The following is a 26,918-nucleotide window of genomic DNA, read 5'->3' on the forward strand; positions in this document are numbered from 1 at the left end:
GATTCTGAGTCCCATGGGACAGATCAGTTAGGGAGCAACCCCAGGGGTTCTCCATTGTTCCTGTCAGACCCTCTGATGACTCCCCCATCAGCTGTCAGGGAAGGGCTGAAACCAGGGTCCACTTCACACACCCTGCTTTGCGGCAGACAGTTCCTCCTTCACAGCTTCTTTCTTTGCCCTGGAGCAACCACTTTGCAACGAGCACAATGGAAGAACATCCTGGGAGACAGCGTGGGGACTGTGGGGTCAGATGGACCTGGGTTCAAATCCCAGCACCCTTAATTACAAGCGGGGTAGTATCTAGCAAGTTACTTATCTAAGCTTCAGTGACTTTTTTTTTCTTTTTTTTTTTACAGTTTGCCTCTGTAAAAGGAGAATGATGACATCATTTTCTTAGGGTTGATGTGAGGGTTAGAAATAACAGAGAGGCGCCTGCACACATATTGCAGGCGTTCTGTCAGTGGTAGGTGCGCTTCTGCACCTGGCATCACTGGATCCTGGTCACTGCTTCTGTGACCTTGAAGTTGTTACTCAATCTCTTGGAGCATTAGCCGGTAAAAACCCACCTCCTTGGGCTTGGAGGCTGTAACTGGAAAATATGTGTGAAGGCATCTATCGTACACCCTGACTATTAATAACGGTTTGTCTTCCGGCTTCCTGCCCCATCCCCGCCCCACCCCCGCCAGGGGGTCCCCCGCCCCTCCTCAGGAGGCCCTCTGCCCCTGCTGCCCGCGCTCTGCGAGGGTGCATCCCTTATCGCCTTGGCCTCACGGGGTTCTGCCATACCTGTCGGAGGGACAGAGGGCAGCCGCCCAGCTCGGGGTGGGGAGCGGAAACTACAGATCCCAATCCTCGCCGCGCTGCCCGCCGCCGCCGGGGCTGGGAACTGAGGCCCTCAGGCCCCTCCTCCGGGGCGGAGCCTACGAGGGGGCGGGGCCAGGAGGTGGTTGGAGAGTTAAGCCAAGCCAATGAGACCAGCTGCTAATAAGTGGGCTTGGCTTACAATATAACAGTGGCAGGAGGAGGAGAGCAAAGCTATTGAGCCAGCGAGGAGTGAAGCTGAGCCTGGCCTCACACGCTCCTAGAGGACCATCTCCTGAGACAGAGTTCTTTCTCCCCCTTCTCTTTCTCCAAGCTCCCCTCCTGCCTTCCTCCCTGCCCGGTACAATGCATTCTTGAGTGGCAGCGTCTGGACTCCAGGCGGCCCCAGAGAACCGAAGCAAGCCAGAGAGAGGACTGGAGCCAAGACACTCTGGTGGGGGAGCTTGGATGCCTGACTTTCTTTGAGGACATCTTTGGAGCAAGGGTGGCTTTGGGGTGGGGGGTTGTGCTGCAGGGAATCCAGCCAGGCCCCAAGATGGACACTTCTGGGCACTTCCATGACTCGGGGGTGGGGGACCTGGATGAAGACCCCAAGTGTCCCTGTCCATCCTCTGGAGATGAGCAGCAGCAGCAACAACAGCAGCAGCAGCAACAGCAGCAGCAACAACAGCTTCAGCAGCAGCAGCAGCAACAGCAGCAACCACCACCACCGCCAGCGCCACCAGCAGCCCCCCAGCAACCCCCAGGACCCCCGTTGCAGCCTCAGCCTCCGCAGCTTCAGCAGCAGCAGCCACCGCATCCCCTGTCTCAGCTCGCTCAACTCCAGAGCCAGCCTGTCCATCCCGGCCTGCTGCACTCCTCTCCCACTGCTTTCAGGGCCCCCCCTTCGTCCAACTCCACCACCATTCTCCACCCTTCCTCCAGGCAAGGCAGCCAGCTCAATCTCAATGACCACTTGCTTGGCCACTCTCCAAGTTCCACAGCCACAAGTGGGCCTGGTGGAGGCGGCCGGCACCGGCAGGCCAGCCCCCTGGTGCACCGGCGGGACAGCAACCCTTTCACAGAGATCGCCATGAGCTCCTGCAAGTACAGCGGTGGGGTCATGAAGCCCCTCAGCCGCCTCAGCGCCTCCCGGAGGAACCTCATTGAGGCTGAACCCGAGGGCCAACCCCTCCAGCTCTTCAGCCCCAGCAATCCCCCCGAGATCATTATTTCCTCCCGGGAGGACAACCATGCCCACCAGACCCTGCTCCATCACCCCAATGCTACCCACAACCACCAGCACGCCGGCACCACCGCCAGCAGCACCACCTTCCCCAAAGCCAACAAGCGGAAAAACCAAAACATTGGCTATAAGCTGGGACACAGGAGGGCCCTGTTTGAAAAGAGAAAGCGACTGAGTGACTATGCTCTGATTTTTGGGATGTTTGGAATTGTTGTTATGGTGATAGAGACCGAGCTCTCTTGGGGTTTGTACTCAAAGGTAGGGGCTGCGGTTTCTCTTTATACCTTGAACAAAAGGAATATGTAGGTAGGTGGGGGGGTGGGGGGAGAGAGAGAGAGAGAGAGAGAATGGGGAGAGAGATTGAGCCTGGGGAGAGGGACAGAGCGAGAGGAGAGGTGGTGGTGGGGAGAGGCTTTTGCTCAATTGTATTGAAGTCTAACTTCCCAGGGTATCTCTTCAAATCCCAGCAGAATTCATTCCTCCTCTTCTTGGGGAGATGGGGGGACATCCCCATACACTGTGTCTAATTTGCAGACTCTGTGTTAGGGAGGATTAAAGAATCCCTTCTGAGAAATCATTTTTCCTCCTGGCTCACTTGTACTAAAGCATAACCCAGCAGCTTAACGCACCAATTAATTACACTCCGCCTTGATGTGCTTGCCAGTCCTTGCGACTTCCCCTCCGCTCCTCCCTCCCTGCTCCATTCCATTTTCCTGAGGATAAAAAAGAAATAAATGTCTGGGTGGGGGGTGGGGATTCCTAGCTATTTCCCAAGTCCCCATTCTATCTGCCTTCTCCCTCTCTCCCCAAGTTTCTTTTCCCTCCTCTTCCCTGAAAGACTTAGGGCAAAATCCGAAAGCAGCCGTGACCTGAGCCTCCTGGGGACATGGGGTAAAAATACAGGCAGAGGAAATCGGCGGTCCTTTCCCTCAGGAAAGAGGACTCGGAATAAACCTGCTGCTGCCTCGTCAACATCCCCTGATAAAAATGGCTACAGGTGTTACCCGGCAGAGCAGATGGGCCAGCCTGGGCACCGGCGGGGGCTGGGGGGAGCCCCGCTGAATGGGATGACAGGGTTTCCCAGGCAGTCCTGAGCGAGCGCCCGTGCCCCAGCGCAGCGACTCAGCCCAGGCTCTCCCCTCCCACCCCAACTCCTTCTCGGGATAAATAAGGATGAGTGTGTGTTCGAGTGTGTGAGTGCGCCCCGGGAAGGAGACGCAGGCGCGGCTAGTGGGGGAGCTGGCCCCACAGTTCCAGCCTCTCAGTCCAACCCCAAGACGAGGAGGGGGTTTTCTTCCCACAAGGGGTTTGGAAACCGAGTCCTCTGAAAGAGTGGGCTTTGAGGAAGGTGGGTTCCTGTCAGTGTGCTGCTTGCTGGGAGTCTTCCTGCTGGCTGCCGGCTGGAAGGCTTTGGAGGGCTGGGAATCGTTGGACAAGTAGATTTTTCCCACTACACTCTCCTCCTCCAATATGTTGGTGTGTGTGTGCGTGCACGTGCTCGCTTGTTGCTTGGATTTCTCTACTTATTTGTCATTTTGGGCTGGGGGTGGCTGGGCTGGCTGGCGGGTAGCTTGGAGGGGTTCAGCTGTTGGAGGTTTCAAATAGAGCTTGTTTCAGGCAGGGCACAGCTGCTGCGAGACTGTCACATTCCATGTTGAAATCCAGCCGCAAAACCTACGAGGTGCTGATCGGGTTTCCCCATCCCAGCCTTGCTCTGACAGAGGCTCCGAGGCTCAAGCAATGGGTGGGGCAGACCTGTCAGAGGACCCAAGTAGGCAGAAGCTGGACTTCCAGGCAGAAAGCCCCCCCGGGGACCCAGCTACTCAGAGGGGCTGCCCCATCCCAGGGTAGCTCCTGGAAGCCGACTTCATTTGTCTACTTAGCTCGAGGATTTGAACCCCTTGGTGAGCAGAAGTGAGTGGGGTTTCCCCTGGAATTGCAGCTCACTTAGTCATTCCCGGTAATGAGCCTGAGTCTGTGAGTCCTTCTGCTGCTGCTGCCTTCTCAGAACCGCCTCTCCTGCTGGGCACTTTGGAAGAGGAGGCTGCCAGCTTCAGCAGGGCTGGCAGCTGCCCTGGGCATAGCCCTGGCTCCTTCCAGTCACCCTCGTGGGGTGGAGGAGGAGCTGATGAAGCATCAAGGGTTTTGGGTGTGGGGAAGGGGCGAGACCAGCATTTCCTTTTTCAGTGACCTCTTAAGGGAACAGCTCTTCCCATAGACTGCTCAGTGTGGGCTCCGTCTGGACACATTTGACTTGCTGCTGCAGGGAGGTTGCTTCTGGGCAGGGAAGGGGCCTCTTCGCTGCCTGGACCTGGAGCCACCTTGATGAGTGGCTTGATGGTACACCTTGATGGTGTACTCAGGCAAAGGAGCTTCCCCGTCCCAGAAAGCCGACTCTGGGTGAAGGAAGGGTGGGGTGGTCCAAGGGATGGGCTTCCTCCATTTCTAAATCACTGACCCACCAGCTGATGGCATCAGGGAGGGAGCAGCGACGAGGAAGGTCCTGCTTGCCTCAACTGCTGATAGCTGCTTCCTGTGCACCTTGTGATTGCTGTGGGTGTGAGGGGCAGGTCCCGCGCTCACCTGCTCACCTGCTCACTCACCCCCCATCACTCCATCTGTGCCCTGAGTCATTATGGAGCCAGTGTTTTGTGGGTGTCTCTTACGTCAGGCCCCTTGATCACAGGAGGAAGTAAGCAACTAGCCCTCTCCTGTCCTAGAGGCAAATAGCATCATTTGAAAGAATAAAATTGAAGTTTGAGTCCCAGCCTGCCACTTCCAGTTCTGTGATTTTGGAGAATCCATGTAGCTTCTGGGAGCCTGCTTCCCCAGTGAAGTGGGGAGAATGTACTAATGAGACAAGCGGAGGACACACTGTGCTGTGCCTGCCCGCCCGGGACTGCTGTTGCGGTTATTAATGATGAGGCGAGGAAAGAGCTACCTTTCCCGGTTCTCTAACTCTGGCTCCAGAGTTAGTTGGGATCTTAGCAGGTTGGGAACTAAGCCTTGTTGAGTGAGAGTGAGTGAGAAGCTGTGTCTGGAGGGAAGAAGTTCTGAGAAGGGGCTGGTCTTCTGATGAGACACCACCTCTTACCACGGGTCTGCTGGAGGGTAGAGGAGCATCTGTTCCCCAGTCTCATGGAGAAAATAACTCCGTGACAAGAGGGTTTGGGTTAGAATGAAAACTCACCAACTGGGAGAACTCAGAGATAGTCAGTGGAGACTGGGGGAGGGTGGGCGAGTCTCTTTTGCTGGAGAACTTTCTGGTTAGCATTGCTGATGAGTTGGAGGCAGGAGGATGGATGGGGGCACCCCAGGCGCCCTGGTCGGATTGGATAATTCTGCACTGATGGTGGACGTTCTCACTCACAGGCCCCCACAGCCCCCAAGTGATTGAGCTGCTGCTCTTGGAGGGTCTCTGCTTTTTTCCAGGGGGCTGTGGCCTTTCTGCTGGGTGCGGATTTCCCCACTAGGGCCTGGTACATGGCATGTCCTCAGCTACTCAGAATTAACTAGTGTTAGGGAACTAGTGTGAAACTAGTGTGAGGAGGTAAGAGATTGCTCCCACCCTCACATAGGCTGAGGTGGGGCTCAGATAACAGGAGAGCTGTTCAGAAACACCCAGGGCCCTGAGGCCAAATGGAGAGAACTGTGGCGAAGGCTCTGACTGGCTTCTCAGTCAGGGATGCTGGGCTGCCCCTGAGCTGAATGAGTCTAGAGCTTTTTAAAATAGGTGGCTACTCTCTGAGCGCCTGGACACTATGGCAGGGCCAGGCCTAGAGAGCCTGTTGAGAAATCTTAGTCATGTTGTTTCTACCATGTTAGTGCTGGTCAGAATTAAGGCAAGGAGGGTTAGGAGACTCTCCTTGGGATTCTTTATTTTGGGGGGGGGGGTGGTGGTTTGAGGCACACACTCTGATGCCTTAAACTGTCTTCTGTGCTCTGTCCACTGGGCTGAGAGAGAGTTGAGGATGGGCAAGGCCTGGCCTCCTCTCCTCCACAGGCAGTGGGCTTCCCTTTCCAGCCATCCTGCTGGTGGCTGAGCTGTGCCTCTGTCCAGCGGGCCAGTCGCTGGAGAGCCTTGTTACTTAGGGACCTCAGGCATCTTCATGTGGGGACATCACAGGGGAGGACAGGAGCTGCTAGGGTAAAAGGCAGCTCTCCCTTTCCTCCACGTTGGCACAACCTAAAACCACTCCTTCACCCCCAGCCTCACAATCCATTCGTTTTGTCTCCTAAGCAGTACTGACCTTTTGCCTTCCCGTGACCTGTTCCTGCCCACCCCGCCAATGTCCTGTCTCTTGCAGGCCCCGCTACCCCAGTCTGACCTTGTGCTGGGTCCCCCAGGCCGTGGGCAGAGGGGTTGATATGATGGTGCTTATGGAAATAATCCCCTGACGCTCTTCAAAGAAAATGGGGTCCCTTAGGGCCAACCCTTTGTGTCTGCTGACCTCAGAGGTTGGTGAGTCCACCCCCAGCCTCTAGATGGATGATTTCATAGGATTACAGGTCCCAACCCCCTGGCCCTCTGTGGTCCTTGGTCACGAGGTCTTGTCTGCAGAAGGGCAGAGGCGCACCAGGGTTGTGGCTGTCATTGGTGTCAGGGGTGGGCATCCAGCTGTTTGGGAGAAGATTACTTAAGGGCTCTTATATCTGTGGTTTCGGGCATCCTGGGAAAGCAGGCACAGGACAGGCCTCTTTCCATGGGTCCTCCTTTGGGATGACTTGCAAGACAGGGTGCAGAAAGCAGGGCATTTTATAAGGGATGGGTTACAGGCAGGAGCCTGAGAGTCAGTCCCGAGGGCCGCTGAGCGCGTGTTTTATCTTCACGGGTCACACCGAATGGCTTGGTCCCAGGAGGGCAAGGACAGTTCTGGGAACCTGAAAAGGATGTCCCGTCTTCCATCTAGGGAGTCACCAGGGGGTGGTGACTTTATTTGTGCCCTATGTGGACAGTCTGCAAATGAGTCAAACATTTGTAACCCGCAGGGCGGGGGGATGGGGGTGGGGAGCTGACTTTTATGTGTGCGTCTCCTCTACTTGTCACCACACTATTTTTAACTGCCTGGGGGGATGGGGGGGGGACTTCACGATACATCCAGACTTCCCTTCTTTGCAGGCAGTGTCACCCGCCATCTCTGGGGTCTTTATCCACCACAAGGCTAATTAGTAAGCTGTTGCATGGCCTTGCAGTTCCCTTAGTGGACTTTCAGGAAGGGGAATAGTGAGGCCATGGTCAAAAGATCTGCTTTAAAAAATATATAAGGTGAAAAGAAGCAAACTCAAAAGAAATCTGAGTAACCTCTATAACGAAGCCGAGGCCTGGAAGGAAATGTGAGATCAGAGCAGAGAGCTTGGTTTGGTTGCAGTTATTTGTAAAGCACATTTGGGGGAGAAAATGAGTGTGTATGAGAGAGTGAGAGAGAAGGGGTGTGAGGGGGCGGCTCGTATTGATGAAATACCGCTTTACTCAGCTCAGTGGCAGGCAGGCCAGCACCTAGCTGTTTTTCTTCTTTCTTTCAAAACCCCAAAGGGAGAGAGAGAAAGGAGAAAGCCACCTATTCCCCTTTAAATAACGAGGGTGGGGGAATTTTAAGATGGTGCTGTTCTCTGGAGCCGTGGGGAGGAAAATTCTAGTGCCTTTTTTTTTCTGGGGAGGAAAGTCCGGAGGAGGCTAATGGGTTTGGTGCCCCCTCCCCCCACCTTGTCATGCCACCCCCAGGAGATCAGCTGGGATGGAGAGAAAGGAGGGAGGAGGGGTGGGGGGGCAGGGATGCACTGCTTCATCTCTGGGCTGGCGCTGCGTGCAGCCTGTGAATGCTGCTGGGTGACAGGAGAGGGGAAGGCAGGCACTGTTTGCTCAGTGCCAGACCTCTCCACACTCCAGAGTCCTGGAAGTAGGTGGCGGTCATGGCCCTCTTGGTAATGAAGTCACCTGCCAAGCTGACAGTGCTATAGGGGGTGGCGCTGGAATAAGAACCAGGCCTATTTGACTCTCAAGTTTATGCCCTTCCTTGCCTGCTGCTGCTGCTGCTGCTGCTGCTGCTGCTGCTGCTGGGTAAACTGCTCATCATTCTTCTAAGAGACAAATCAAGGTTTATGGGCCTGAGACCATAATGCAAAATGTTGGGGTGGGAGGAACTTCACCAAGAGAATGGCAGGAAGGGGCTTGATGGAAGGTGGAGAGAAGGTACTGGTACCAAAAGAAGGCAGTGTCCTAGGGGCAGCTGGTCTGGGCTGTGGACAGTTCCATGCTCAGTCCTGTGTGCTCCCCACCTGCAGGACAATGAATACTGCTTTCCGGGAGATGCTGGCGCAGCTGAGAGAGGCCAGGGGGTTACAGACAGGGTAGAGAGCTACGAAGGCCTGGGTTACTGGTGCTCGTACTATCGCCCCACCGCATGACTCCACTCTGCTGAGAGCCAGCGGCCCTACACCTGTTGGGACACTTCCACACACAGCTCTCTGGCCTCCCTGCCCCTCCCTTTTTCTCCCCTTGGTCCCCTTCTCATCTGGTCTGGCACTGGGCTGCAGGGCAACTTTTTGGGGGCCATCTACCAGGGCTTAGCATCTTACATCTCACAAGGTGTTTCCATGCTTGCTCCGGGATCCCCTGCAGGACCCTGGGAGTCATTATAATCAGTCCTGTTGTGCTCCCCAGGACAAATCAGTATTTCCCAGAAGAGAAAGCTGAGTCACAGAGGGGTTGAGTGGCTTGTTCCCAGCGTCCGTCTCAGGAAAGATGGTTCTAAAATGAGAATTCAGGTGGACTACTTATCTCCCTGTTTCAAATCAATCACAAACTTCTGCTGGGGATTTAAGTGAGGGAAACTCCAAGGGCTTCTCCATCCTTCATGCTAGAAATTTCCTCTTCCTCTTTGAATCCCAGTTTCCTACTGTGATGCCACGTTTTTTTAGTGTCATCAGTAGCCATTAGTATTAAAGAAAGTCTCTGCCTTGAAGCCATCTTAGCAGGGGCTTCTGACTTGCTGTGTGGCTTAGTCAACTCCCTTCACTTCTCTGGTCTGTCTCTCTAACTTAAACACCACGGTGGGACTCGAATGCCAAACTTCTTTCCTGCTCCCAAGACTTTTGACTTCACTGAATGTGTGTTTATCATTTTCCGCCACCAAAACATCAAGCTATGGTCCTTAAACTTGTTCTTAGGGGTGTCAGGTCTGCACCCAGGCAGCATCTATCCGGGTTGGACTGTGGTTTTTGGTGGTGCTGTGGGATATTGGGAGGCTTCCTGTAGGAGGTGGGGTGGCTCCTGAGGATTAGACAAGATGGGTGGGTCATCTTGTCAGAGGGAGGGGGCCATTCTGACTGTGAGAAGGTTGGGAGACAGGGCAGAGGGGAAGTGGTAGGGAATGGAGCAGGGTAGTCTGGAGTTTCTGCACAGGGTATACATGGGGCAGGTCGAGAAGCCTGGGTGAGTTGCTGGTCTTGGGGCTCATCCTAGGAAGCTCCAAGCAGGGAACAGCACGTTCATGGTCGGTGCGAGGGCCTAGGAGTCATTTGACATTTAGACAATGTCTGCAATTGCCAGGGCTCAGAGTTCTCTCCCCTCAGGCCCTGGGGACTTGATGCTCCTCTTTTCTCAGAGGTGATCTTAATTGAGCAGCCAGCATGGGAGCCGGGTGCCCCATGCCTTGACCTCTGCTAGCCGTTGCTTTTGTGAGATCAGGACTTAGAAGATGCTCCTGTTTACCCATGGCCACTGGAGGAGCAGGGGTTGGGGGGGCACAAGTGGCATGGCACCTGTGCATACAGGGAATGGTTGCAAGGGGCTCTGGAAGAGGGGGCCCAGGTGGGAGGTGTACCCTTTCTGATAAAATCAAGTGGCCCTAGCTTGGTGACTAGCTGCCCATCCTATGTCTGGATGGGCCCCCGCGGGTGAATCTGTGCAAGTGAGAGGGAAGCAGGGTGTTCTCTGGAAGGCAGGTCCACAGTGGTGGCCTGACCTAGGCTTCTGGAGCCATCTTACCTCATGGGCCCAGTTAGTCTACACTCAGAGTCAGCGATTTGTCATCTGGGCACAGCTAATTGGGTGTGGACATGCAAATAGGACAGGTGGAGAGAGAACAAAAATAAATCCATGGAGCCAGGCCAGAGGCTGAGAGGCCCGGAGGAAGGTCGGGGGATACATGATGACCAGGCAGAAAGAGTGTGCGAGCATGGGGCAAGGGAGAGGCCGTCTTGGGACAGGAAGAGGGAAGAAAAGCAATGCTAGGGACGTGCCAGGGACCAGGGCTTGTCCTGCGTGGAGGCCATACTCTCCTTATGTGTCCTGGTCTCGAGGTAACCAGAGTGGTATTCTGAGCAGCACCTGGATGACACTAAATGAACAACATGCAAATGATGTATGGTATAATATGCAAATTGGCATCTGTTATTTTTGTATCAGCTTGTTGGGTATTTTTCTTAAAGGACAGGCATGGTGCTCAGTGTCAAATGAACGAGAAATCTGTCTTAAAGGATGCTCCCACGGGGGCTGAACGAACTGGTGCCTTTCCCTTAGTGCTGGCGGGCACCAGCCTGCCAGCTGGCATCTACAAGCACTGTTGTTGGGTGTTCAGCTTGAGTTATAGGTGAAGAAGCCCAGGAAAGTGGGTGACTTCACCAGGGCCACCTGGGAGGCAGGGAGAAGGCCACAGGAGATGGGCTGGCTGCCTGAAGGAGGCCGCAGAGAGGCAGGAAGATGCTCCCAGGGGTTAATTCACTCCTCGCTGCTGGGTGACCAGAAGCCAGTGACTCCAATTTTCTGAGGCTCAGTTTCCCCATTTGTGAAAGGAGACAGCTGCATTCCCAGCCTGGGGAGAGTTAAACATGATAATCGTTGAGTAAGCAGCGGCTGACTGACTGCCCTTCCCAGCTGCCAATAAATGCTGGGCCGTCCTAGTGCCTTGGCCTGAGTTGCCACCTGCCCGCATCCTCTCAAAGTACCACTAGCAGGCATTTTTGCAGTCTTTTCTCCATTTTAAGAAGATTTCTGATTTTTAACAAATTGGGGCTGAGCCATTTCCTTCCTGTCTTTTCTGACTTCCACGGGGTAGATGATGACTTGATCACCAGTCTCCACAGAGCCCCACATGTGGGGAGGCCCGAGCTACTGGTCTAGGGTGAGTGTGTTGCTCTGGCTCAGGCTGTTGCCTTTACAGCAACTCAGATGGAATTAGTGGGATGACCCAGGCAGGGCCTCCTCTGGCTTGGTATCAACCACGTCTCCCTGCATGGCCAGGCGCTCTGGTGTTCAAGTGAGCCAGCCTGGGTGGGCAGGGCCCTCACGTGGGCCTCCAGACCCAGAGAAGTCATATGACTGCTCCAAGGCCACCAAGTCCTGTAAGACCAGGGTGCAGCTGGAATCCAAGAGCTGGGGATTTGGTCCCACGGGACATGTGCTCAGGCCTGTGGCAGGCCCTCTCCTAGGCTCCAGGAGTGCAAAGGTCTGTGCCTTTAAAGATTCAAGTCAGGGATCTCCTTACTAAATATGTTGCTCTCTACTGACTCTTCCTAATATTGTTCAGGCTTTCACCACAGACTTGGGTTCAAATTCTGTCTGTGACTGTTTAGCTGTGTGGCCTTGGACAGTGACCTCTGTGTCTGGAAAGTGGAAATCTACTTCCTTTTCTGAGGGTGTTGGTGAAGGATTCTGGGCAGTGTAGACCTGGGCCTGGGGCCTTGTGGTCCATGCTGGTGTGTGACAGGCTTTGCCTCGGTTGTTTCTTTTGAGAACTCAGTGGCCATGGGCCCATAGGAGGGCCCACATAGCTGGGCCCATGACCCCTGCCCCTCTTGCACCTGAGAGTACCTGGAATTTGGCACTGCCAGGATGCTTCCCTCTATCCTGGGGGAGTAATGGTGGTGAGCAGGTGGGAGCACACTTTGGTGGAAGGCACCAGATTGGGCCCACCAGAATGTGGGCCAGTGGTGGAGAGATCCCTCAAGAGTGAAATGAAATTGGGCCTCCCTGGTGGGACAGAGGTTGAGTGCTGGGCTGCGAAGCTGCCCACAGTCTTTGCAGCGCCAGTTCGATCCCCGGCCACCAGTGAGGGTCCCACATGGTGCGCAGACCTCTCCTGCCGCACCCGCTGCTCCCCTCAGCAGTGTGTTTCATCACTCTACCTGTTCTGTTCCCCGCTCTGGCTCTGGTGAATTCTCTCACCCTCCTGCGCTTCTGACTGTACCCAGTGCTTGTATCATTAAATAAATAAATCTTAAAAAAAAAAAAAAGAGTGAAATGAAATTGACGTGGGTGGAAGTCCTGAATGGAGGTTGAGTCACGAGGATTTCCTAATGGGTAGACAGTATCATATACAATGTTCTGTCCTCAAGTAGCTCTGCGGAACATGCTGCTCTTGTAAAGGGGAGACGTTTTCCCTCTTCCATAAAAATGATGCTGAAGCAACGCTAGTCTTATTCAGGAGAGAGAAGAGGGACAGATGCGGGAGGAGAAGAAAATGTACATTTCTTGAGGGCCTGCTCTGTGCTTTCACATCTTGTCTCATTGAACCCTTGTGATGTGCCCTTTTTACATATGACAGACCTGATGTTCTGGGAAGTTAGGTGACTTGCCCAGGGTCTCACATCAGGAAGTGGCGGAGTTGGGCTTTGAACCCTGGTGCCCTGTGGCAGACAAGCTTGCGCAGGTCACCTCCTGACCAGGGCTCTTTCAAGCCAAAAAAATGTTCATGCTCTCAGGAGCACGCCTCTCCTCCTCACTAGTCCTCCTCTTCACTAGGTCAACTCACCGCTCTGCCAGCCGCACCTGGAGCCCTAGTAGATGATTCATGGTCTGGAGGGACCAGGGGGAGAGGGCGTCACCTTAGGCTCAGAGGTTTGTTGACCCTCATGGAGCCCCGGGTACCCTGACAGGGAAGGCCGGGCTTTAGGGCTGAGGATGGTGACCTTGGCTCTGGAGGGGTCAGCCCAGAGGTCAGTGGTGCAAGATTACTTGTTCTTGTCCCAGATCTGCAATCTAGAGGAGAAAACTGAGCCTCAGTCTCCAGATCTGTAAGTGGGGTGATGTTTTCTCCCTTGGGGGTGCGTGTCATGAAGAGCAAATGTGATAAGATACAGCCTGGACCTGGTGATGCGCTGGGGAAATCTGGCTTGCTAGTCTCATGGTTAATTTCCTCGTTGTACTACAGCTAGTAGCTCACCATTGTGATGGGTGCCTAGACACTGTGATGTTAAGCAAAAAAGAGGTATAAGGAAAGCAGACCCTCAAATTGCATTTCGGCAAGTAGCATCTGGGATTGCTTTATTCCTTATCAGTTTGTAGTGAACCCATTTAAATGGAATGATTTTGTTTGAAGATCTGTTATACTTTGAATCCTCCAAACATGGACATATTCACCAAAACCCAGAGGTCTAGATTGAGGCCCCCACCCAGTGCCCCTTCTTTCAGGGTCATCTGTCCACCTGGCCCTACTCAGTGTCGTGTGGACTCTCTGTCCCTCTTTCCCTCTCTTGGTCTCTCTTCATGGCTACCTTGGGGCCCCGCCTCCCCCCAGCTCTGCTTCCCAAGCCTTTGGTCTTTAGTTGATAACTGCTCATGAGGGCTGACAGGTGCCAGGTGTTCTGGTTGGTTCTGGGAGTTCAACACTCACAGACTAGTGGGGAGGCCAACACTGGACATGTAATGACAGGGATGATGGAGGGCTGGATTGGAGGCAGAACCCCCCACACACGGCATGAGGCTGACCCTCCTGCTCCTCCTGCCTGTCCCCTGCCCTCTATTCCCCACAGGCCCATCTCACCATCACTTCATCATCTTCCCTCATATTGGCCGCTCAGCCCCCCTCTGCTGCTTATGTAGGGGCAGGAGAGTCTGGTGCGAGGAGAACAGGCTTTGATATGGCAGATGTGGGTTTGAGTCCCAGCTCTGTTACTAACTGACTGTGTGGCCTTGAGCTAGTTGCTTTAAAGTTTTGCTTCTGCTTCCTTGGGGGTTAATCACAGCTCTGTTTTTGGGGTAGTTGTGAGGATTAAATGAGACACCCATTCATGTAGAGCATGTGGCTTGAGGCCCTGCGGAATTCCAGTAAAGATTATGGATGAAGAGAAAAGCTCCGGCCAGGAGTGGGGGAACTTGGTTTCCAGGCCCCTTTTCTGTCATCTGGAAAATGGGGACAGTGAGGTTGAGGATGATGACAATTTCTCTGTTGTCCATTTTACAGAAGGGTAGTAAGGATCTGATGGAATTGGGGAGCAAGAGGGAAGAGGAAAGCAGTGTCCCTTGAGCTACAGCAGCACTTGGCTGTTGAATGGGTGCGTTTTTTGGAGGGGTGGGCTGGGGTGGGGGAGGGTGTTGGTTTAGCTCCCTGTCCTTAGAGTGAAAACTTGCGAAGGCATTGTGGCTAAATGGATTTTCTCACTATCAGGAGACAGCAGAGAGACAGGCCCTTCTGGCCAGCCTCCCTCCCTGCTGCCTCCTCCCTGCAGGCCAGCCCTTGGCATGAGGCCTGCTCGGCTCCTGAACCCTCCTAGCAGCAGGGATTTAATTACTATAATGTAAGTAGCCATGGCTCAAGGCCTTTTGGCAGAGGGGAAACAGATTTGTCTTCTCACTGGGAGAATAAAAATCGATGGGAAGGAAAGGAAATGTACCTTCCCCTGAAGTACCGCGGCTGTTGGGCTGATGGGTAGCCTTCCTGGGGTGGGGGGAGAGGACAGCGGACAGCAGGGGAGATGAGACACAGTGTCCACTTCAAGGACCCTTGGTACTTGTTTTTACCGTCTGTGGGATGACTCAGCTAGGCTGCCTCTATTTCCCCTGTGCTCCTGGAAACAGATGAGCCTGCCATTCAGTGGCCATGTCAAGTACCTAATGTGTGCCTGGCACTGCCCTTGAGAAATTTTTAGATGATCAGGGAGCCTAGGCAGAAAAGTAGATAATTTTATTCATGCAACAAATAGTTATTGGATAGCTATTACATGCCAGGTTTGTTCCGGGCATCACAGATGTAGTAGGAAAACCACAACAGAGAAAAATCCCTGGGAACTTATATTTTAGTAGGTTAAACAGCCAAACTATCCAAATTAATGATACATGATGTTAGATGGTGATAAATGCTATATATAAAAATATATACATATACACTGGGACCCAGGGTAGGGAATTTTACAGGAAAAGTTGTAATTTTAAATAAGTATTCAGGGAAGGCCTTGCTAGGAAGATGACATTTGATGAAAGATCTTTTGAGGGTGAGGGAAGGAGCCTCTGGGGAAGAGGAAAAGCAATGTAAAGGCACTGGTTTGGGATTACACTGCGTGGTCTGGACAGTTCTGTCCAGTGGAAATATAATGTGAACCCCATTGTAATTTTAATTTGTAGTAGCCATATTGATGAAAGTAAAAGAAAATGTGAAATTAATGTTAATATATCTTTATTTAACCCAGTATGGCAAAAATATTATCATTTCAACATAGAGTCATAAAGCATTATTGAGCTGGTTTACATTCTCTTTTTCATACAAGGTCTTTGGAATCTGGCATGTATCTTATAGTACACCTTGATGGGACACTCAGTCTTTACTGGAAATGCCTGGTCTATATTTAGAGTTCTTAAAGTTTATATTTAAAAAGATAGACTCACACACCCAAGTTGTTGTAAATGTATTTAAAAGTTTTCCAATAAATGAATGGCGTATCAGCTTCTGAATGTAAATGAATGCAAGTAAAATGCCCCGCCACACTGCAGGGGCTCAGGGGACAGGTGGCCAGTGCCCCCGTCTGGGCAGTGCAGGTCTGGGTCAGCAAGGGACCTGGGGCAATGAAGCTGAGTGTGGGGCTGCCCGGGGGTGTGAGGGCAGAGAGGCTCTGCAGACATTTGTGAGGAGCTTGGCTTTGACACTGAGTGAGATGGAGCAGGTGGAGGACTTAGAGGAGAGAAGCGACAAGGTCTGACTTCCATTTTAATCGAATCGTTTCAGCTGCAGTGTTGGGAATAAACAAGTGGGGAGGGCGAGGCAAGGGATTCCTGATAAAAGGCTGGGGGGACCTCTGGGTCAGGGGTCATGGTGCTTTGATCTTGGTGGGTAGCGATGAGCTGGACTACTCAAGAAGGAAGGCATCCCTGATGACTTGGATGTGGGGGCTGGTGAGAGAAAAGGAAAGTCAAAGATGTGGCCAACTTCTGTCCAAACAAATGCAATCCTGGGCTTTCTGCTCATTGGGATGGAGAAGTTGTTTGGGGGGAAGATGGGAGTTGGGGTTGGACTTGATAGATTTGACGTGTGTCAGTTTTAATACAATATGGGGAGTATGTGTCCTCGTTGTGGGACGCCAGAACATGACGCCTGGGTATGGAAGGTTCTGCTCCAGACTTTGATGGCTTCTCTTCCATTTTTGAGGGCCGTCATGGCACAGCTGGCCACATCAAAAAAATTCCAACTAGTCTGGAGGGAGTCCATCGGCGCTTACTCCTGAAGGTCACTGGAAGTGGCTAGGGTCTTCCTGGGTCAGTCCACATTTCAAGATCAAATCTCCTTGCTTGGGGCTGACCCCGAAGCGGTTTGATGAATAAAGGGAATCATAAATGGTCAAAACCTCACAGCATGATTGGGAAAACTGATTTTATGGGAAGTTACTGAGACCAAAAAACCCTCCAAAGTCATGTACTTCTCATTTCCAGCAGCAGGGACGTGGAGAGATGGGGCAACACCCCCAGGGCCTCACAGCTGGGGAATAGGAGAGGACCAGCCACTGGGTGCCCCCAGCTACGCGTTCACCAACCGTGTCCCAAGCGTCTGATCTTGAAGAGTGTCCAGTGGTCTAGGAGACCGGTTAGGGAGCCATGGCACCTGCTCCCTTCAGGAAACGGTGATGGTCTTTAAGGTCTTCCCTCAACCTTACTAGTGTCTGATGCTGGGTCTTGGGCCTGAAGGGAAAGGGCCTTGGGGCCCGTTCACCCGGGTCACCACACTCTGGCAGCCTGGTCCTGCTGGGTCCAGATTCCAACCCTGACCCTGGGTCCAGATGACTGGCTGTGGGACTTGAGTGATGTAGTTATTGAATCTCTTGAGTGCGGTGATGGCGCCTGCCTCACAGGGGTTTTGTGAGTTGATGTTAATGAATGATCTTTGCCCTTTGGCTTGGTGGATGTGCACTGTCAGTACACACTGGTTCTCCTTCTCTGTTCAGGGGAGCATAAGGTATGCCCCACCCCCGCCCTGTGTGGAGGGCACATATGAACTGATGTTGGGGTGAGGATGCCCTGTGGGCAGCAGAAGTAGAAGAGAAAGAATTGCACACGCCTGAAGGGGGTTGATTGTGCATGTGACATTGGTGGGGAGGTCGTCGCCCTTTTTGTGAAAGCCAGAATCCAAAACAGGAGATCAGGAGTGCTCAACTAGGGTGACTTTGCTCCCCAGGGGGACATTTGGCCATGTCTGGAGAACTTTCACCACAAAGCCAGGAGGGATGGTTGAGATCTAGCGGGAGGAGGCAGGGATGCTGGTGAAAGCCTGCCCCACAAAGGACAGTTCCTACCACAAAGAATTACTCGCCCAAAATGTCACTAGCACTCAGGCTGAGAGCCCCTGCTTAGATGACTCATCCTCACAGCTTGTTATGAGGATAAACGAAAAAACAGCCGAGATTGCTTTGTTAACGCCAGCATGCCACCTGACCCTCCCGCCCCACCTTTTTCTCAGGGTAGTCCTGGGGCAGCAAGCACCCTGGGCTGGCAGCAGAAGACCTGAATTCAAGTCCTGTTTCGGGTCTCCATGGCTCTTGTCCTTGGCGGTCTTGTCTGAAAACGGGTTGGTGTTGTCTCCTCAGTGGTGGGGACCCAGTGGGGGCCTGTGAGGGCAGATGTCCGTCCAGCCAGCTGTGCCATGCTGAGTGACAGGGCAGAGGGGCTGTAGCCCTTCTCCTCCAGCAGAGAGTGATAACCTCAGAGGGGAGAGTCTGGGACGCCCCCTTGCCCCAGGAGGCCTGAGGCTGTTCTCCCAGGCCTGCCCCATCTGGCTTCTTGTTTTGTGTTTCCTTGAAAAGGTGGAGCTACGTCTCCATTTGGGGAAGATGGAACTGCAGGAAAATGCAGGACTATTATTTCTGTGCCGTGGGAGTGGGAGATGGAGTTGGCTGAGTGGCAGCTTTCTTGGCAGGGGGTGAGAGAGTGTGCCAGCCCAGCACCATTAGACTCCCTTTGGGGGAGTGGGCCAGGATTCCCTAGCGTCTGCCTTGGGGAACAAGTATTTGTTCTGATCTCAAGACCAGCCCCTGGGAGAATTAGGCCTTGCTGTCTGGGAAGGGTCATAGCAATGTGTTGAAAAGTTCTGGGGACATTCTACTGGATAGATGTTCACTGATGCCCATTTTGTGCCAACCGCCAGCCCCAGAAATGTTGGGGGCACAGAGATGGACAATACACAAGGCAGGGGGCTCAGGTTGCCACTGCTCTTGGTGAAGCAGACTATGACAATTGGGAGGTACAGTGTCGTGTGGGGGTTCACCTGTGACTCTTCATTTCTGGAGGCTCCTTAGAGGAAGGGGGCCAAACTGGACTTTGAAGGAAGGTCTGGCATCCTGAGGCAGAAAGGAAAGCGTATTTGAGGTGAAAGGACAGTTTGGGCAGAGGCCCAAAGTAAGAGTGTGCCTAGTGTTCTCGGGTAGTGACAAGGGAATTCGATTTCCTGGAAGTGTTGGGGACAGAGGACTGGAAGGGGACATGGGACCTGCTTGTGGGGGCTTTGCACACAGGCTGAGTCTGTGCTTTCGTCTAGAGGCACAGGGAGCAATGGAAGGTGTCTGAGTACCGGGACAGGGGTGTGATCGAGCTATAGCAGGGGATGGATTATACAAGGAGGGAGCTTGAGGCAGAAAGGCTGGTTAGATTTCTGCAGTAGTTCTAGGCAGGAGACATGAAGGCTTGAACTGGGCTGGAGGCAAAAGGAAGGGAAGACGTGGGAGCATGTGGGGGCTTTGGGAAGGTAGTCACAGGTTGGGCTTCATGTTTCTCTAGCCTAGATAACAGGGTTGTATGTGGGGGTTGAAGTGAGTGCTATGATCTGACCCCCCAACCCCCCAGCTGCTCTGTTCACAAATCAGCTCTTCCGTGGCGCTGTGAGCCCTCAGTAGCCTGCCAGTGCCAGGGAGCGGTGGCACAGTGCCCGCACCAGCCGGCATCTGCCGCTCTGGCTGGGGGGCTTTCCTCCTGGAACCTCCAGGGCTCAGCTCTGGTATCTTGCCAGGCCTGACGGAGATGAAATACACCCTTTTCCTGCCCGTTTTAAAAGACCTGGGAGGGATCACCTGGTGTGCAGCCACTCTTGGCTCACCTGTAGCTCCGGTGCTGCCAGGCTCTGTGCCCAAGCTCCCTAAACCGGAGTCTGTGTGTGTGAAATGGGAGTAATTATGTTTAGCGCACTGGTGGTTATGAGAGAGGATCAAATAAGAACACAGATGTAATGTCCTTAGCTCAATGAACGGTCACTAGTTTTAATTGACAAGTCATGGTGACAGGCGGGCTGTGGAGGGGAGGGGAGAGGCAGACTGTGTGGTCTTTAAAGGAGACACTTGGGAAGCCGCTGAGACAGTGAGCTCAGTGTTGCATATGTCTGCTCTGAGGGGCTGGGAAAATACCAGGAAGATATTGGCGGGACTGGGGTGATGTTGGGGATCTTCCGTCAGTGGCCTCACTCACCTCCTTGGAATCTACCATCTTAAACACCGGCCTTATGGCCAGGGGCTCCGGTGAGGTGTTCAGGAGTGGGGGCCCTGGGTCAGCCCAGCCTCATTCTGCAGCACTTCCCTCCCAGGGGCTGGCCAGTCCCTTTGCCTGGGGGCTCTGTGGGGGCCCGGCCCAGCTCAGGCTCCAGAGTGGGCAGCACCCTGGGTTTGGAATCAGTGAGCTGATATCCACGTTGGCCCTCCCCTTCCCTATCAGTGTGACCTGGACACCCTGAGGGGCAGCTTCCTTGTCCACAAAGTAGAACTGGCTGCCAGAAGGATGCCAGGGGATGAGGGATGTGCCTGGCACCGAGGGACTTTCAAAAATGTTTGGTGATGGCATGAAGGGAAGGTTGGGCAGGGAGGAGAGTGGGGTGCTGATAGGGCTGATCTGCGGGGAGGCCAAGGGGAGGGGTGGGCAGTGAAGGGGCCAGGAGACTGGGTCCTGACTTAGCAGGTTAACTTTGAACTTCAGAATCGTCATGGACTACCCAGGCTTGTAAGTGGTGGGGATGAGCACTCGGGTTTGGGGGCTGTTATAATGCCTCCCCACATTGTGGTGATTGGTCTAGATAGATAAGCCGACTACTTAGTTAACATCCTCCTTGACCATAGGCAGGTAGGGCAAGATTGCCTGAAAGGGCGGTCCCCAGAGAGCTTCATGACCCCAACTGTAACTGTGCAGGTGGCTGGTGCTTCTTTGGCCCCAGCCCTAATGAAACCGGCCACAGCCACTTAATGGCAGCAATGGTCCAGGCTGGGGTGGAGCTGGGGGTTGGAGGGTGCAGTCTGTTCCAGCGTAGACAATGAGGGGCACTTTGTGTATAGAGAATGTAAAAAAAAAAAACAACACAACAAAAACAAACCCCAACTAAAAGACATTCTGCTTTTTTATTGCCACACTTACCGGCTCTTCTAAATAAGGTCAATGATAATAAAATCCTGCTCCTCTCGGAGCAAATGCTTCTGCGCCTGCCCTTGGGAGTCCCTGCTGCTGGTTCTCCAGCAAGAGCCCACAGCCTGGAAGCGCAGGAGGGAACCTCGCTGGGAAGTGGGCAGAGGAGGAGGTGTGGGCAGGGGAGGTGAAGGCCACAAGCTGGGGCTGGGTGGGCTATGTCCCACCCAGCGATGTCCGGAGCTGTTCTAGCTCCCTCTGACCTGGCAGGACACCAGCGCTGAGCCCCAGTGGTTCTAGAAGGAAAGTCCCTGGGCCTGGGAACCTGGTGTCAACTGATGCTGGTGCTGGGCCACCTGATTCTGTTCCAGCCCCCACCCTAGGACAGGCAGACGGCTCCCCATCCTCCAAGGAGGGACTCAGCCTTCAACTGGGGGTGGGCTGAAGAGGGAGACTTGGGGGAGGCGAGAGACCACCTGGGATTTGCATTTCTCCACCTTGCCTAACAAGGATGTGTATGAGGATCAAAATGAGCACTTTTAGGATTTTATTACCATGATGTAAGCAGGTTTCCTTGCAGGGCTGTAGGAGGGGCCCCTGTGGAGGGAATGTGGGAACATCTCTCTAGATTGGAGAGGCTCAGCAATGTAGGAGGGAGGAAAGCATATTTTGGGGCCGACTGAGGTCCTGAGTCCCACGGCAGTGTGTGATGGGGGTCGCCAGTGTTTTGCCCCTTTTCTGCCTGAGCCCCTTGGTGAGTTTCTTGCCAGGGAACAGCCAGGCCCAGGTGTGTTTTAGAGCCAGGCACTTTTGATCCCTGCTGTATTGGAAGCAGATGTCAGGATGGGCAACCGTGCCCTCTGTGGTGGGGCCACCTTTGGGAGTTAGGTGAGTGAGAGTCCCTTTTCTGGATCTGCTCCTTAAAGCATGTACGTCTGGTTCCATCTGGAATCCATTTGGAACCGGTGAGGAGACTGACGTGTGGCTGTCTGGGCTACTGGGGTTGAGCAGCAGGCCTGAGACTGGCCCATAGGAACTTCCCAGAAACTCATGGCGCAGTGACAGTATTGGCCGGATGTAGAGGAGTTGGCAGGTTATAGCTCAGGAACAGCAAACAGGTTTCCTCTGGGTGTCAGCTCTGAACAGTTGGCACCAGCTGCCAGAGGGCTGTGTTGAGAAGGAATCTGAGGTGCAGCCTGAGCCTGGTGGGAACAGTGCTGGGCAAGGAAGGCTGGAGGGTATTTGCCATCCCGGATGTAGTGGAGAGGAAACAGCAAACCTACATTTGACGGTCGGTGAGTGAATTTTACCTCTCCAGACCCCAATTTCCCTGTTTTTAAAATGTGGGTAAAAATGTTGCCCTTCCAACCTGATAGGCTTATTGTGGGCACTGAGTAAGAGAGTGGAGTGAAAGCACTTTGTAAAATATGAAAAAGCTACACAAGTGCACAGTGGGGTTTTGTTGTTATTGAATCACCTGGAACCCAAATAACCTAATAGTAACAATATCCAGTGTCTACTTTCTCTGCCTCCCTGGGGACAGACCACTCCGTGGTGGGGCGGGTAAAAGACACGGCTGATGTGGATTTGACGGATACGGTGCCTGGCACCGACGTTCACTCTTGGCCAATGTGTGAACCGAGTGCTCAATCACGTGTCCAATTGGAAATCATTTCCTGTTGCTCACTGACCCTCTCCCCAAGTTAAGATTTAGAGTCTGTTACTGTATTTGATGAGAAAGGACAGAGAATCTTTCCTCTGACTCTTTACTCTCCATTAAAGAGAGCAAAATTGCTTTATAAAGCTTGAAAGCCTGACAGGAGCACGTACTAATAATGCATGAATTATGCAAATCTGTATAGTCACTGGATTTGCATAATGGAGGGGATGGAGGAGGGTTGAGAGGGGAAGCAGTGGGGGGTGAGGATGCCTGCCCAGATCTGCGTGTAATGGGGGGCACCCACTCTCCTCCCCCAACTCCTCCTAGTCTGAGGGTGACTTTTCGCTAGCCTTTTCCTGCTGGCCCTCTGTCCATCTCTCTGCCCCTGGGCTGCACTGGCATCCTTCCTACTCACTGGGGTGTCACCAAGACAGGGGACACCACCCTGTGCCTTGCTCTCATGTGGAACTGGCTTCATTAAATCTCAGGGCCGTCCCTTCGTGTGCAGACAGCTTTCCCTGAGAAGTCCCCTGGGTCATTATTTCTCCAAGCATCTGTCTTGCAGAGGTGGTGGACTTCGTTAAGTGCCATCAGGAATGGTAACTATTGCCAAAAGCTTTTTTTCTCAGCTCTATGGAGAGTGAGGGTGAGAAGGCGTCTGGAGGAGAGAACACCTCACCTGGCTTCCTGGGCTTCTCTCTGGACCTTTCTGATCTTGCTCTGAAGGGTTTTGGTTTCTGCTATAGCGCAAACTCCACCTTTTTCTCTTCTGTTCCTAGACTCTTGCTAAACTTAGGACTCCACATTTGGTGAGGGCTGAGGTTGGGACTGAGGGCTCCTGAGGCCTGACGCCAGTGAGTGCTGCCTGGTGGTCTGGGGATGTGGGAGTCAGGCTGCAGGAGTGTTGGGGAGTAGCTGTGGAGGTAGGTTGGCACTGGGAGGGGTAAGGCAGTTGGCTTCTCCAGGAAGTCCTGCTCTTCTCTGCACAGGGCAGCTTCTGTTCTGGGGTAGGGGGTTCTCACTTCTGGAAAGGCAAAGGTTGTCAAGCCTGCAAATGACTGGGCTCAACTCAGTCATGGTACTTGTTGAGCTTATAGTTCTAGGAGCCAGGGCCTGATCCAGGCTCTGGGACCATGGAGCTAAAAGAGGCTTCTTCGTCTTCATCATTGAGCTCTGACCCTAAGCTACAAATTTACATGCATCCTCTCATTTAATGCTTACAGCCACTTTCTGAAGTCACTGCTCCCCATTTTATAGATGAGTAAGTGGCAAAGCAGAGTGCAAGCCAGGTGCCCTGACTCCACAGCCCCTTCTCCTGACCATGATGCTTTATTTCTTCTGTTGACTCTGACCCAGACCCTTCCCTTGAGGGGCTTATGGTAACAGAGGCCTAAACAGATGGTGGGGAGATGTGTGATGCAGAGCAAGGAGAGAGGTTTGAGCCAGGAACAGTGGTAGCACAGAGCATGTAATTTTGTCAGGGAAGGCCAGGGAAGATCTCAGAGGGGGGCAGCTCCTGAGTAAGCCACAGACGGGGGGTCAGCTTCTGTATGGCTGGAAGAGACCAGATTTTGAGGGCTGGGGTAGAGAGCAGAGTAATTCCTGCTGCTCTTAACCTCCTTCTGCTCCACTTGAGGTAGGGTGGGCCTGGGTGAGGTGGTGCTGACAGACTTAAGCAACAGTCCTGCTTGGGGGACTGGGTTGTGCTGGGACAGATGGGTTGGGCAGTGTAGGGTGCTACCGCCCCAGGACTTCTCTCTCTGCCTATATGTTCAGCAGGTGCACCTGTCTGTCTACCTGACCATGCAACCCTGAGAGCCAGGGGTCTGTGGGGACCGGTGTGGACTCTACCTGCCTGCTGCGAGGCCATAGCTGTTTTCTCCACGCACCAGCTCAGGCCCAAGACAAGGGCTATCTTTGGAACAGCCAGGAAGTCTTTGCACTATAAAGGAGAATATGGAAGGTTGGGGTGCAGCTCAAAGGAGGGATCTGAGGTCAGAGAGGAAAAGTGACTTTCCTAGACACACAGCCAGTAAAGAGGCAGGCCAGCCCTGGGTTTCTAATTCTGAGCTCTACTGGGGTCTCCTCTCACTGGCTTCCTGGACTTCTGCTCCTACCGGCTGTGCATGCTCTCCTCAGCACCCATGTTGGCACTCACCAGCAAGTACACACTGTTTCCCTACACCTGAACATCCTCTTGGGCTCCTTGTAGGCCAGGACTCAGTTCTGGAGAGAACTGAAATGGAATTGTCAGAAGAGGAAGGAGCAGTACCTACTCATCGTACTACGCCACAGGCCCTTCACTCATGGTTAACCCTCTCTCTCCAGCCCTGCAGTGGGTCCTCGCTCCTGCTTGTGAACAAGAGCCCTGGGGATGTGTTGGCTGGGGAGTGGGTGTGGGGGGAGTGGGCGAGCCGTACTGGTAGGTCTGAGAGACTCCAGGAGGTCTGGAATGAGAGGGTCCATACTGGAATCACGAAGGTCTGCCCTGTAATCCTGATGCCATCCCTCATAAGCTGTGTGGCTATAGCTAAGAGACTTAACTTCTCTGAGTGTCAATTTCCTCATTAATAAAATGAGGGTAATAATAGCTACATTATCACTTTGCTACTTCTTGGAATCACTTGTGGATCTTTGAAAAATGCTAGTCTGGCTTCCAGCTTCTGACCTTTTGATTTCATTGGTCTGGGGTGCAACTTTGGTATCAGAATTTAAAAACACTCCTCATATGATATTAATGAGCTCTGAAATTGGGAACCACTATCAGAGGGTTTGTGGGGCACAAAAGGAGATAAAGCAGACTCTTGGGGAGGACTCAATAAATGGAGGTGATTGTTTTCTAGTCTTCTCCCTGCCTCTCAGTCCATTTCCTGTGGGATCTGGAGGGAGAGGGAGGGTTGTCATTTCTACTCTGTGGCTTTGCCCTGAGGGCTGACCCTGAAGTGGCTGTCAGTGGCCCCTGTTTACTAGAGAAGCTCTTCCCTTACTCCTGTACCTTCCCTGCAGCCCAGGGCAGGCCTCAGCCTTCCTGATGGTCCCCAGGGAGCTTATGATTAGACAGGTGCCCAGGGTGGGGCTGGAAGGAGCTGGAAAGAAGCTTGGCTTGACAGTGCATGTATGGTCAGGCCTCCCAGGAGTCTCCTGGTAGCTTTGGAGATGGAGGCGTGGTGCCCACAAAGGCCTGTGGGGCACAGAGGCCCATGTGGGATACCAGTTTGGATTTGGTGGTGTGATCTGGGGCAAGGGCTATTGGGAGGGTGTTCTGGGGGAGGGTGTTAGTGGGGACAGTCTTTGAAACACTCAGTTCTGTTCCTGGGTACTGTTGGAGGCTCTGTGAACCTGAGGCAGGGGCTGTAAGGGAACACACATTCCCTCGACTCCTCAGCTGTCCTGACAGGATGTTGTGCATCACTGGACTGACAGGAAGGAAATGGCCCTGCTGTTTGGAGAGAAAGAGGATTCTGTCTGGGGCTGAGGGAAAAGGTGTTGGCTGGGTGAAGCTGGTTTGTCCAGGCCAGGAAAAGGACTCTCTACCCTCAGGCTGTGCCTCCCGTTTGTTTCCTTTGAATGACGAAGATTGAATTTAGCTAATGAGGATCTTCGAGAGGGAAGTGAGAAGGGGTCCTGTGAGATTCAGGAGGTGGCAAGCCTTCCTTCACAGGATGTGCATCTTTTGCTTTTAATCAGCGTCTTCCTTACCTAGCTCCCCGCTTTGAGGACTGTAAGAGACACAGCATTTTGTGATCTTATGTCCCCCTTTTCCCTCCAAGCACAAACCATACCTTCCAAATGCCTTTGATTTCTATTTCTTTTTACCACCCCAAAAAACACAGTGAATCTTTTAATAGCACAAGGCCTTTTGGATCTCTAACCAATCGGTTGCCAAATCCTATCCAAAGTGCACTCAGAATAGACACCTTCAATAAAATATATTACCTTTAAGCCAGCATAAACCTGTGAAATTTGTACATTCTTTTAGAGCATCTCTACAAATTTTACAATATTGAAATTGCCACCCAGTGACCTTTCTGGAAATACTAGATAAATTACAAGAGACAAATAGACAAACCAAATGGAGAAATGCAATTTCCAGTGCTTTTTCCTGCCAGGTTCTCAGGCTGAGGCTCAGAAATCCCTACTGCCCGCCACCCCTCCCAGCTCTGTGACCCCATCCTGCTGCCGGGCCTGTCTCTCCACCCTGCTCCTGGCAAGGAGCTGGCAGGCAGGGTGCAGCTGAGAACCACCCTCAGCACTCAGAGGCAGCACTGGTATGTGGCTCCTGGCACCTTGTCCTGTCTGTGTTTGTCTCTGCGCCCTGTCATTCAAACCCTTCTTCCACTGGAGGCCAAAGCTCCCAGAAATGACCTATGGGGTGGCTTTGAAAAGGCTCAGCTGTACTGCCTGCCAGGTATGCCCAGGCATGTGGTGGGTGTCCACAACCTCCCTGAGTGAGAGCTGAGCTGGATCCAAGCCCAGAGAGCCCCCTGTGGAACATTCTCCACACCCAGGCCAGCCCTTGGTCACTGTGTATGGGCTGTTCACTCAGGGGCTTTTCCACTTCTGGGTCAAGTCCCTGTTGCCTTCCTGCCGGCGGTGATGCTCAGGGAGTGTGAGGCAGGTGTAGCACACAAAATTTG

The 26,918-nt window shown here is 53.2% G+C and overlaps 1 protein-coding gene across 4 annotated transcripts in view; it reads left to right on the forward strand.

Annotated features, from left to right (window-relative positions):
* The first annotated feature begins 1,005 nt into the window (after positions 1-1,005).
* KCNN3 (potassium calcium-activated channel subfamily N member 3) overlaps positions 1,006-26,918 on the forward strand; it is a 155,391-nt gene continuing 129,478 nt past the window's right edge. For all 4 annotated transcript variants that reach the window (XM_037498372.2, XM_054691350.1, XM_054691351.1 and 1 more), the window contains exon 1: positions 1,006-2,305. In XM_037498372.2, the coding sequence (XP_037354269.1) occupies positions 1,358-2,305 (948 nt within the window). In that variant the 5' untranslated portion in view covers positions 1,006-1,357. The remainder of the gene's footprint in view (positions 2,306-26,918) is intronic.

Source organism: Talpa occidentalis, unplaced genomic scaffold (assembly GCF_014898055.3).
Source record: "Talpa occidentalis isolate TD23 unplaced genomic scaffold, MPIMG_talOcc4v2.1 talOcc4.9, whole genome shotgun sequence".
NCBI lineage: Eukaryota > Metazoa > Chordata > Mammalia > Eulipotyphla > Talpidae > Talpa > Talpa occidentalis.